This window comes from Sparus aurata, chromosome 24 (genome assembly GCF_900880675.1).
Source record: "Sparus aurata chromosome 24, fSpaAur1.1, whole genome shotgun sequence".
Lineage (NCBI taxonomy): Eukaryota > Metazoa > Chordata > Actinopteri > Spariformes > Sparidae > Sparus > Sparus aurata.
The window spans coordinates 4,959,138-4,971,430 of NC_044210.1; the positions used below are offsets into that span (position 1 = coordinate 4,959,138).

The 12,293-nt window shown below is 39.1% G+C and overlaps 1 protein-coding gene across 12 annotated transcripts in view; it reads right to left on the minus strand.

Annotated features, from left to right (window-relative positions):
- LOC115576952 (mitogen-activated protein kinase kinase kinase kinase 4) overlaps window positions 1–12,293 on the minus strand; it is a 43,898-nt gene that overhangs the window by 25,422 nt on the left and 6,183 nt on the right. For all 12 annotated transcript variants that reach the window (XM_030409674.1, XM_030409671.1, XM_030409673.1 and 9 more), the window contains exon 3: window positions 2,420–2,476. In XM_030409674.1, the coding sequence (XP_030265534.1) occupies window positions 2,420–2,476 (57 nt within the window). The remainder of the gene's footprint in view (window positions 1–2,419; window positions 2,477–12,293) is intronic.

Here is a 12,293-nt window from a genome sequence, read left to right on the forward strand (position 1 = left end):
TTTCACTATTTTCTGACATTACAATCAATTATTCATGAAAAGAATCTAAAACTAAAAAGTTTCACAGTCTATCCTACCAAATAATATTTTTTAATTTAACTGCAATTTTTAATGATGCTCTTTGAAAGTCTACACATCCAATTCATCTTAAGTACATGTTCAATGCTGTCATGGCTTATCAATAACAAAAAATTTAACTAACATTTGGTTGTAGACCTTATTTACATGTTGTGCCACAGACTACAGAAAATTACAGTTTAAGTTAACAGAAACAAGCAGTTTGATATGGGGCACTAGCAAAGCAACGCAATACATAACATAAGCATAGTAGAATACGTCAGATAAGTTGGACCACCATATTTAACTATATAACTCTTTAAATGTTGCAGTACAGCTTAAAAGGGCAACACAAATAAACAAGTTTGCCATCTTCACATATCTCCACAATGCAAATCATAGGCCAGTTTTCTATCTGAATGCAACAGCTGTTGATACCGTGATGTTACAGTGATTTGGTCTATAACCTTTGATAGTGCAGTTTAATGCAATTCAATCAAAGCCAAATGGACTTAACAAACTTTTTTTATTGGTTTATTGGTGGAAAAAACACAATGAATCATTCAATGTTGCGCAGGTAATAAACATCTGGTTTACAATAGCTCTAGCCCCAGTGAATGTTACAGGCACACACCCAGTAATCATATACACTGCTAACTGGAGCAAACTCTGTAGGTGGGTGCAAAGCCTTTAAGATGCAGATAGGTGACAAATGACAGGAAATGATCAAGAAGCGCCTCAGTGGCGTGCTGGCCCACCATGAGCCTCCAGAGCAGCTTCAGTGCACCATGCAACAGATTCTACAAATCTCTGAAGCTCTACTTTGATTGAGATGATTTTCACTTATTAAATCAGTGAGCCTAAAATCATTTTCATTTCTCATGTTTTTCAACACAATTATTGACCGTTAGTTGGATATCTTGTATATTAAATAATGGGCCATTTCACTTTAAAATGAGAAACTACTGCAGAATTGATTTAAAAAAACTAACTTATGGTAAAATTGGTTAAGCCTCAGTCTGTACCTGCTTTTTTCTGACACATGATTCCTATGAAACAGTAGCATTGTTGATAATAGGTTACTACATGTCGAGAAGGCACACCTACAGCAGTATACTGTCACGCAGAAGAGGAAGCTGTTGGGCAACATTTTATATGCAGGTCACACATGATAACGAATCAGACAAGTGTGTCAGTGTGACTCATCATGACGTAGCTTGATGTGAGGAGTGGCAGCAGGCAGGCAAGTTGGGGCATACGGCTTTCTGCTGTTGCATCAGTAGCCTCTTTTACCTCCTCAGGGTTATGTTGATCACAGTACCAGTGTATGTTGGGAATATGTGGCCCTTAGTGGTGGTAAATGTGTCCTTATAAGGGTTGTGAGGCAAGGCTGAAATTTAATTGATGACTTTATATTTTGCTCCTCCAGGGAAGTTGATGAACTCAAGGCCATAAGTGCAACCAGAATTCACCAGAGAGGCGCATGTTGTGCACAGTTACACCCATATTCCTCCATCATTATTATCGCTGTGTGGGTGGTTGGCCCTGCTGGCCTTCACTGCCACTCTGAAACCTTCTGCTTTGTGTTTCTGCACATGTGCACTGCATGGTTGTGTGCGTCCTCTTGTCTGCAGACAGGACCTCCCACAGCTGAGGGCAGCCTGCTGGCTGCTAAATGACGCACTTCACTCAATAAGCATCCTGTTGCCTCTACCCTTCTTCTGCTGTTTATTATGGGGAGGGGGGTCATTACAGAGAATGGCATTTTCTCCTCTGTAAGCTTAAAAACATTTAGACGTCAGATCCAATGGAATGTCTACTAATTTTAATATCAACCAGACAAAGACCCAATTTATGATATAATGAGGGTTGGGTAGGGGGGTGGGAAAACACTTCTAACAAACACTTCTAACAAACAATAACCTTATGGAACTTCATGGATTTAAGCTGCAACAAAAAACTCATCAAACATCTGACGTTAATGATCTGTAGATAGAAAGACACACCGTACCAGTATATATTTTCTATGTGTGTTTAACAAAAAAAAAAAGAGGCTGTAAAAGTTAATTTCCCCAAGCTGTAATAATACATTTTAATGAGGTGTTAATTAAATAGAAGCGCATATGTGAAGCCAGTAACCAAAATGTGATTGAAAAGGTAAAATTGTATCATTTCTAAGACGGGTCATTCTGACTGCCGACGTCATTAGTAATGACAAAGTAAAGTTATCAAGCTCTAATACTGAAATAAAGCCCATCATGGTGTGCCTAATTTGTCGGCCGTTGTACCCTCTGCACAGGGACTGCCGTTCATGCTTATGTTGTGACGTCAAACTAAAATAATATCTTGAGTTTATCCTTACCTCCGTGACATCCATGACTTTAATGGCAGCCAGCTGTCCAGTCTTGACATGACGTCCCTGTGAAAAGACAAAAACAGAGGTGAGCGAAAAAAAACATGTAATCTTATTAACTGTCAAATGAATGGTTAAATGAACTGGGAAATGAGTGCAATGTATCACAGAGAGTAAAAGCATTTCAGTAAATTTCATCACATTCCAAGTTATCAATTTGTATTTTTTGCATATGTAGGTCTGCAACTCACAATTAATCTGCACATTGGTTTTCTGCATTATTAGTTAACCGCATTAACACATTTTGCACATAAAAGAAATTTCAGGATATAATTCACATCAATTGATTAACTGAAATCAATTGTTCAATTGTTTCCATCATCAAAAAGTACAGTCTATATCCCATGGTTTCATAAACCTATTATATAAGTTACATACCACAAATGAGTTGATTATTCCCAAGCTATACAGTCCCAACATTCCCAGACTCCTCTGCTCTCCTAACACCATACTGCCACTCCTTACATAAACAAAGGACAGAAATAGAGGCCTCTACTCTATGTCCATTCCTCCCATCCCCTGCCCCGAAACATAAAACATGGGACATTTTTGGGAGCTGGTCCCACTGGGTACGGGTATTCCCCCTTCTGACTCTTTAAGACAACACTGCAGCGATAAGGCTGCCGTGTCTTTGCTGGTCACTGCAGCAACTGTATCAGGGGACACGTACATCAATACCCTGCACAGACCTCGTGCACGGCTGCGGAAGGAAGAGGCATGCAAATGCACAGTCATACCGACTCAGACTCACATATGAACACCCCCACCAACACCATCATCTTAGCCAATGCATTCCATAGTCACTTGAAACTGTATGGATTATGACAATAAAAGCTATGCAGGCTTAGGGGCCCCTTTCTTTTCACTGGGCAGGAGAGGGGGATGACAGAGACACTTTACAATGCCTTTAATCCTCTCCACTTTGATCCCATGGGTCGCCACAATAAAAACAACACTGAAACTGTCATGATGACTGTCAGCTCCCTGGCTACTACTAGTGCTGATGCAGGCCGCAATACTGGGTTACCCGTCATAGGTGTTACAAGACAAACTCAGTAGTCAACCTATGCCTTAAGTGCAATTGGACTGTTTGTCATTTGAAAACATGTAGTGACAGGAGTTTATCAATTAAACTAAAGCTGCAACAATTGATAACTAGGTGCCAACTTTTAAATCTATTGCCAACTGATTTGATCGTTAATGGATTTGAGTAGTTTTTTTAAAAAGAAAATATGGCAAGATTCCCTGATTCGAGCTACATAGATTTGCTATGTTTCTGATGTCTTTCCTCCTCTAATGAACCAAGTATCTTTGTGTTGTGGAAAAATGAGGGAATGGGTCCTCGACCTGCCTCATCTATGGACTCAATTTGACTTACTTTGACTCACAACCTGTGACTTGACTTGCCCAAGAAAAAATTACTTGGGACTTACTTGAGTCTTGGACCAACTGATTTGATCATTTGATCAATGATTTGCTCTGAAGATGAAAACAGTCATGCGATGAGATCTCTTAAAATCTTATTTATCAATACTATTGTGATGCCACAATTTTTTGACTGAATGTTATTGTAATTTGCTAATTTGCATTAAATTTATCTAAATACTTGTGTTACATTTGCTTTCAACTTTAAGTAACAAATCAACTACAAATAATTTTGTTCAGTTGCTCTAATAAAGCTTAACATTTTTTGACAACATTTTTAATATTACGCTAACATATAGCTGCATAGTAACCTACCTACTATGGTGATTAAAAATGGCAACTGTATTTTCAGTTTCAGCAACCAAAAGCTGATGTCTAGTTGCCAAACTTGCTGTCTGTATGAGAAAATGCAATTGCCATATTTAATTTGTTTCAGCCCAAACAATTAACTGATCATTTTGATTATACTGGTAGTAATACTAATCCATCTAAGCAAACAAATAACCTCTTAGTAAACAACAATGAATCAACCATGTGCACTAGTTTTTGTATTACTATGTAAAAATTAGCATCTTAAAAATAATCAAGAGATTTCAAATTGCAGAAATTATTAATATGTTGAATTAACATCTTATTTGTAGCTATAAACCGCAAATTAGGACTCAACACCACTGACTAATTACCACCAGTCTCTCTCTTTTCTATGACAGGAATCAATGTTGATTAATACCCTCTGGCACACACTCACCACCAGGTGTACACACCGCACCTTCATAGGTTAAATGAATCATAAAAGTGGGCCAAAAGGAGAAAGATCAGGAACCTTGGAATTCAGACACTTTCTTGTCTGATCTCTAGCATCCCTCTGCTATTAGTACTAAATCTAATTCTGAAATGAATACTTTTTTTAGACAAAGTTTGCTTTGATAAAAGGACATATTCACATTGAGGCCATCCAGGTATTTGAAGGATACAGCTGCCATTAATCTCTCGTTTTGGCTGTTAATAAACAAAAGCTGTTAATTCTTCCAGTTCTACAGTTGACTGGACAAATGTAAAACCTCTGACAGCATCAAATGCCTGTCTATATTAAATGTATTGATGATTTATAGACCAAAGGGTTTGGAATAGATACCAGGAGGTGAGGATATGAATGTGCCAACCTTTTTTTGCTATGATTTCTTTTCTTTGAGCCTGAAGAATTTATGGTTGCATAAACCCAAACGTCTCTCGGCTTCTGGGTGGAGATAGGGTTATCTCGACCACAAAGTTATTGCATTTTGATACCACAAAAGAACCGGGTTACACAACATTAGGACATGAGTAATGAAATGAGAGCCTGGATTACACACAAGTTTCTTGACAGGCTTTATCCCCCCACATCCATCCGTCACTGAAATGAGGAAAACACTGAGCTGCTGCTTTGGAATTAACACTATACCCTATAAGTAATTACAAATGATGTGAATATGTATAAGTTCAACAGACAAGTTTTTGGAAAGTTGTATTTGGTAAAACTGTGCTGCAAAGTCTGTTCAACAGATCCTATAAATCTACTATTAAGTAGGCTTTTCTAGGAAGGACTGGCAAACAATATCCTAGTGCGCACCAACAGTCATGTATTCTCAATGCAACTGTAAATTCAATATTATAAATAGGTTTTCAAAAAACATCTCAATGTTGTGACTGCAGATTAGGCCTATGACTAATGATTACTGTTATTATCCATTCATTTGCAGGACATTTTTTTTTTTATTAATCTGTTCTACAAAATGTCAGAAAATGGAAAATAATATCCATCATGTCATCTCTAAATAGTTTCTTTTGTCGAATCATAACAGTCTGAGACCTTTATTGTCACATATGACAAAGATAAGCAGATACTCCTCACAACTGAGAGGCTTAAACTAGGTGATGTCATTTTAGCATGGCAGGGATAATAAATAGCTGTGGCTGTAAATGTAGCTTTTCTGTACCTTTAGACTTGACAAACTCATCTGTTATGTATCCTTTAACAAAAGATTTGTTTCCAATGTACTACAGCATGTTGACAGTACATTTTCTGGGGCTGTATGATACGGTCAAAAAAATCATATTGTGATTGTGTGGGAATGGTCAATATCAGCATCACAAATTTCATTTTCACTGAAAAAACTATTAAATCGTGATGATGTGACATTTGTTGGGGTCGTTACCAAACACACATCTTTTCTTACATCTGGAGAACAAGATTTGGACGGCAAGACATCTCTGCAGCACTACACTTCCTCATAATGTTTTGTAACAGATTTTATCCATAATAAATTGCAGCTTCTTTTGATATTGAAGTTAGCCATGTTTCCCTTTCGATTATACTTTGATCAGTTGATCCTCATATCTAGGAGTTCAAAAACACAGTAGTTTAAAAAAGACAAACAGAGAGGGATGTTTTATAGTTGAACTTGGTGATACATTTTCAAAATTATTCCAAACCTATCTTTGGCATTTACACCCTGTACTTATCTGCTGACATGTACACTAACACCATAATAACAACAACAACATTGGATATCAATATCAATATTGAAATTGAAATGAAAAAAAATCTGTAGCCAAAATATATCATTCTATATCTTTTTTTAAATTCCCAAATCAACAGTTCCACCAGGCCCTGAAACCATTCTCCTGACCCGAGTTTCAACATAGATCTGGCACTCCTTGGCTTTGGTAGGGAGGGGCTGGTTTCTACAGTGACTACACTATTATTAACTTATTACAGATATTGGTGACCACATGCAGCCCTCTTAGCCGTAAATGATGCCCTTCTCAATCATAAGGACATTCAATCATCTAGTCTAACAGCTCATACAGGAAGATTTGCGGCATCCAATGACTGACTTGAGGAAAGAATAGAAGTATCTGACATATTGACGTGATGATCCCGCAGGGAACAAAATTCTTTGCCTGGCATAGTTCTATGGCAAGAATAGTGACTGACCAGATTTTTGCCTGTGACAGTGTGCTATGATGCATTTTAAAGATGCAGATTGTTAGTATTCAATCATTTGGCGTTGAAGAGACATCATTATTGTAAATAAAGACCCTGGTTTATTCAGATTCAGAAACCTTTCAAATTGAAAGTGATATATGGTAATGTCTGTGCTTACTTCCCTCATGTAATCTCATCAGAACAAAAACAGAAATTTTCAGTTACGATAATATTAAAGAAAGCAGTAAATTCTTAGATTTTTCGAAGAATTAAAAAGCAAATGTGTACCATTGACTGAACCAATAATCTAACCCTTTAAACAGGCTAGGGTTGATCACAGGAGGGGCTGCAGTGCGGCTCTGAAGGGCCCCCTCGAAGCAGCCAGTTACTGCTAGGCGGGGCTGTGGAGGGGTTATCTGAGGCACTGAGCTATCACTCAGCCCTCCCTGGCCTCCATCTCCACTCCTCCCATCACAGCTCCACTTAACCATGGCCAGATGTGCTGCTGGCCTCTCTCCAGCTCAGCACTAAACCACTGACTGACTTATTGCCTTTAGAGTCAGGGACATTAAGTTAAAATCTACCCTAAAACTAAATGCACTATTCTATGAGAGCTCAATTAACAATGCTGTGAGAAGAAATCTCACTCAACACTAGAAACTCAATGTGAGGCTCTAAAAGGCTGCTCTATTAAACTAAGTGCTGACATAAGGGATTTGTAGAATTTCAACATCCCAATTTAATGCACATTATTTCAAGAGCATGTATAAACCAGAAACTGTGCCTCTTACACTGTAGGTGCTTTCATAAAAGCCATGTTTTACTTTTAACTAAAAAAGGTTTCTTCCGTTGTTGTCTGCGTTCCCATTGCGGTGTAGCAATGTACATTTTAAGAAATTTCTTAAATCGATAGTGGATTAATTATCAATAATATAATGAAATATGCTGGACATTTTTCCTTTAGCAAACGGTTTAAACCACTGACATGATATATGTTTGGTGTAAAATCAGCTGGCTACATGAAGAGATAAACAAAAACATAAAGTTAATTGAATTTTAAATGAAATAACCCAAAATAATGATAAATAATTAACATCCCTATCGTGGTGTAAAGACCCGTGAAGATGAATTAAATTATCCCACTAAGGTTATCAAAAGCCACAGCTGTTTTTACATGCAATTTTTCCGCGTGACTTCACAACAACAACAAAAACCTGGCAGTTGTTGATGGTCCATTTGTCGGATGCTTTCTTCAGCAACACCATGTTGATGTGTTGAAGCACTATGAACAATAAAACAACTGGTTTGCAGCTGCAGATTTTTAAAAATCTGTGGCTGAAATTTTACTGGATTGTACCGGATTTATTAGAAATGTTTTGCAATGCAAACCCCACTCCAAAGATGCTGTGCTTTTGGAAAGCACTAACCAGCAAGCAGGGACTTTTTTGGAGGTGAATATCGTCCGGTAACCTAATACAGATCCTGGTCCCTGCTATGGAAACGTTCCTCCAAAGTTTCCTAGTCCCAGAGGAAAGTTCTTGCAGCGGAAACGCTGCTCATGTCCACAGTGCTTCACTATTCTAACTAGAGAAGGGCCAAAATCTTGATACATCAATATATCGTTATGTTTACTCCATTGAAATGATCCTCAATTTTAATGAGCCATAGCTATGTCCTGCCTTTTAACATAATTCTAGTAGTTCGGCCATTGGCCAGTTTATTGCCATTTTGTTGGACAGGACTGCATAAACTTTTTTATATGTTGTTTCATTTCAGTTCATGTCAACTTCTTTGAAACTGACACTGCAATGCAGTAAATACATAAATTCCTGCACATCGCCTTTTTAATGGTATTTTGTATTTATTCAATAAACAGATCACTGTTATGGGCAACATATGGTAAATCATATCACATAGTGAGTTACTCTTTGATTCCCAGCTCTTTTACTAATTAAATTAGTATTTATGTTTTCGTGTGGATTTTCACTTAACAGAAGTGAGCAGTAATGCCCAGCAGTAATGTTAGTGGTCTGCCTGCAGAGACGGTGTGGACAAGGGGGGGAGAGGACTGTTTCCCATACAGTTTTCCACATAGCTGTTATCTGCATTCACATTGATCAGAACACAAAGAAGCTTTCCCTCCCTGTATCTTGCACATTACTGTAAGATCAATCACACTCAGCAACCATTTAAAAATTCTGTCTAACCAGGTCAACCTTTTTGTTATCCAACAAGACTCTGGGCTCACGCCCCCAATGATTGGACAACACAGTGCTCAAACTGAGTGACACGCTTTCTAACTAGCCATGTAGGTGCAAAACAAACTCTGTGTCATGTTATTAGTTCACACAGTGTGGGAGGGACAGAACTGCTGGCTGCCATGGTTTGGTTCTTTGAAAGGTCACTGGTGAGAGTGTGCATGTGTGTGTGTGTGTGTGTGTTATGGGTTGTTAACTACCAGTGAAGCTGTAGTAATGAGGGCTGGATGACTGGCACAGGGTCAAGCAAAGATCTGAGGTGACATTTGATCTGGGAGAATGAGTGGGTGGGTGGACAGAAGGTAATAAACGGCTAGTCACGACCTCCACCTACCTTGGGAAGCAGATACAGCCATTATGAACCTACACCTCTTACTAGACACATCAGAAAGAAATGATCAATCAGCAGTAAGCAGCAGCACATGACATCCAGGGCTGTGCCTTGCCCCATGCCTCTCCGGGCTGAACCACTTTATACTGCTACTGCATACCAGCACACTGACCCAGTTCTCACACACGCACACACATACAACCTCAGCACCGTTGCCTTTGCTCCGGCACTCCCCAGAGAAGTAAGGATGGAAGTGGCAAAGACAAAGACAGCAACGGAGATGAGACTGGATGGAGAATAAGAGACAGAAAGTGAATGGAGAGAGGAGGGGAGAAGCTAGGTAGCGGAAAGGACGACAACGCAGTGACAATGCATGCAGAAAGCTGAATAAGAGTCTCAAACAGGAGGCCAGCTGATGTGACTGTATGCCTATTGATCACAGTGCAGTGGCTGGCTGCTGTAAGTGATCGGAGATGCATGGTGAAGTCTTTCCTACACAGGAATTTAAACATAAAATGTTATTTTATGTTTGCATACAAACATTTTCATAGGTAAGTTGTCCTGAGCAAAAGAATAGGCCGATCAATGTTAAGTTTTGTTATGTTCATAACAACATTAACATTAGCAAACATTTTACAGAATATGACATCATTGACATAATGTCATTGATTTTACTGTTAAAGAATAACTAAAAAATCATTCAAAAGAAAACATTTATCCGCAGACTAACATTGGCTAACGTTAGATGCCAGATAACCATCAAAGAAATAGAAAGCCATATTCATATGCCGTCATAACGCAAAATTAGCCAATGTCCATTATAAGATAGGACTGGCTAACAGTTGCATGTGGCATTAACACAAATGGACATATGATTTGATTAACGTAAGCTTGACAACGGGTCTTGATCTTACTGAGTCTGTGCAATAAGTTTGTAATTTTATTGATTTATTCATTTACTTATTATGTATCTGTTAGCACTCACTTACCACATATTGTTAATATAAATGGTTACTTTCTTGAAAAAAAAAAAAAAAAACATAATAAAGTGGCATACAATTTTTCTTGTGCGTCTTTGATTTGCCAAAATCAAAAGAAGTGATTGACAGTTGCCCTGCCCATTTGAAGCCTCTGGTCTGCAGAGACACAAAGTTGACGTCACTGGAACTAGCTGGCCCTTGTCAGTGGCTTTTCAGCAGACTGAGCAAGTAGAATCGGCGACTGAGCCGGTGGTTGAGAGAAATCACTGATTTCACACTAAATCAGTGCATGAGTAGAGAAACAGAAAAAAGAAAAAGAAAGGGGGAAAAAAAGAGAAAGTTTGTAGCTATAGTATGACCTCACCCATTTAGCGCACATTTTTCCACTTTGCCTCTGTGCAAACGCCATTTGCAACTTTTTTAATCACATATTCTTGGTTAGAAGTGGCTGTATCAGTGAAAGCGAAAGTTTCTCTTATGCGAACGACGAATACACGCCAACGCCATGTGGTTGTATGACGAGTTACTACCTCTAACGCAGACATAGAACATACAAGCCATTTGGCTTCGGCTGTAGACTTTGCAGCACGCTTAAGTGCATCTTTTTGGCCAGGACACAGGGGTCAATAGGTGATGCAAAAGTCAGCCTTTGTGGCCACAGGTTCTTTGATGTCGATTAGGTGCGTCTGCGCCCTTTAAGAGAATGAGAATTTCCTCCTGAAAAAAACCCAGTCCCTTGATTTGGACTGAGGTGTTTCCCCATTACATGAGGGGATCTACTGGTCCCTGCGTATTAAGACATTTCTTAAGGAAAAGTGATCTTGAGGAGGGAAGAGCTGTCAAGTAGACGCACTGAAGAAAGACAGGCAAGAGACTGTCTCGCCTGCCAGCGCCTTTGTGTCTCATCTCAACGCCGCTCGGGTAATGAGGTGGCTCAATGAGCTACACACAGACAGTGGGGTTAACGCACACACAGACACACACACGGACCGACAGACACAGAGAGTTTTGTTCAGGCAGCGTGGCCAGTTAGGGGACGTTGTGGGTCTTGTGACACCCATTAGGGAGAGGGTCACTGTGAGGGACAAAAGAGATGCACACTGTGTTGGCCGGGGAGGCTGCAGAGTGGAAGAGTGTGTGCTTGCGTGTGATATTTGCCGCTTTAACTTGAGCTTGAAATGTTTCACACATGCCTTTCAGCTATTTAAAAAGAGCACAAAACCAATGCAGTTGCTCGCCTGCGTGCTAACACAGTGTGTGCATAATAGAAACAGAGAGCGACTGTGGGACAATATGGGACCCTGGCCCCTGCTGCAGCTTGGGTGACACATTCAACACCCCCTGATTCTGACCTAAAAGCTACATAGCCAATCAACAACCAGGCTCCCAGGACCTTTACCAATGGGCACTACACACGGGTCATTCATTAGGAAAGAAGGCAAGTACTCAAGGTCCGGCAATGTCACCTAAACCAATGGACCATGTCATTAGATAATATGTTCATGACACTTAGTTTGACTAGGAAAGTAGTCAAAAGCCTATATTCCTACATATTAAGTGGTAAGACAAGAATTCTGCTAGCAATTATTACAATTGTTATTTTCATTAAGTACAATCTGCATAGGGTTAGATTTGGAGAGTAAATACTGTATTAATTCGTTCAGTGCAGATTAAATATTTTCAATACTATGGCTATACCAAAATCTTGCATTTAATTTCACGTAGAAACAAAACCAGTGATGTGCAATTCACACATAGTTCCACCCCACTGCCTTTAATAAAATAAATAAATAAATAAATAAATAAAAAACACGAAGAAGGTGAGAAATGTTTCAGTTTAGCACGGCTGCTCCCACACGGT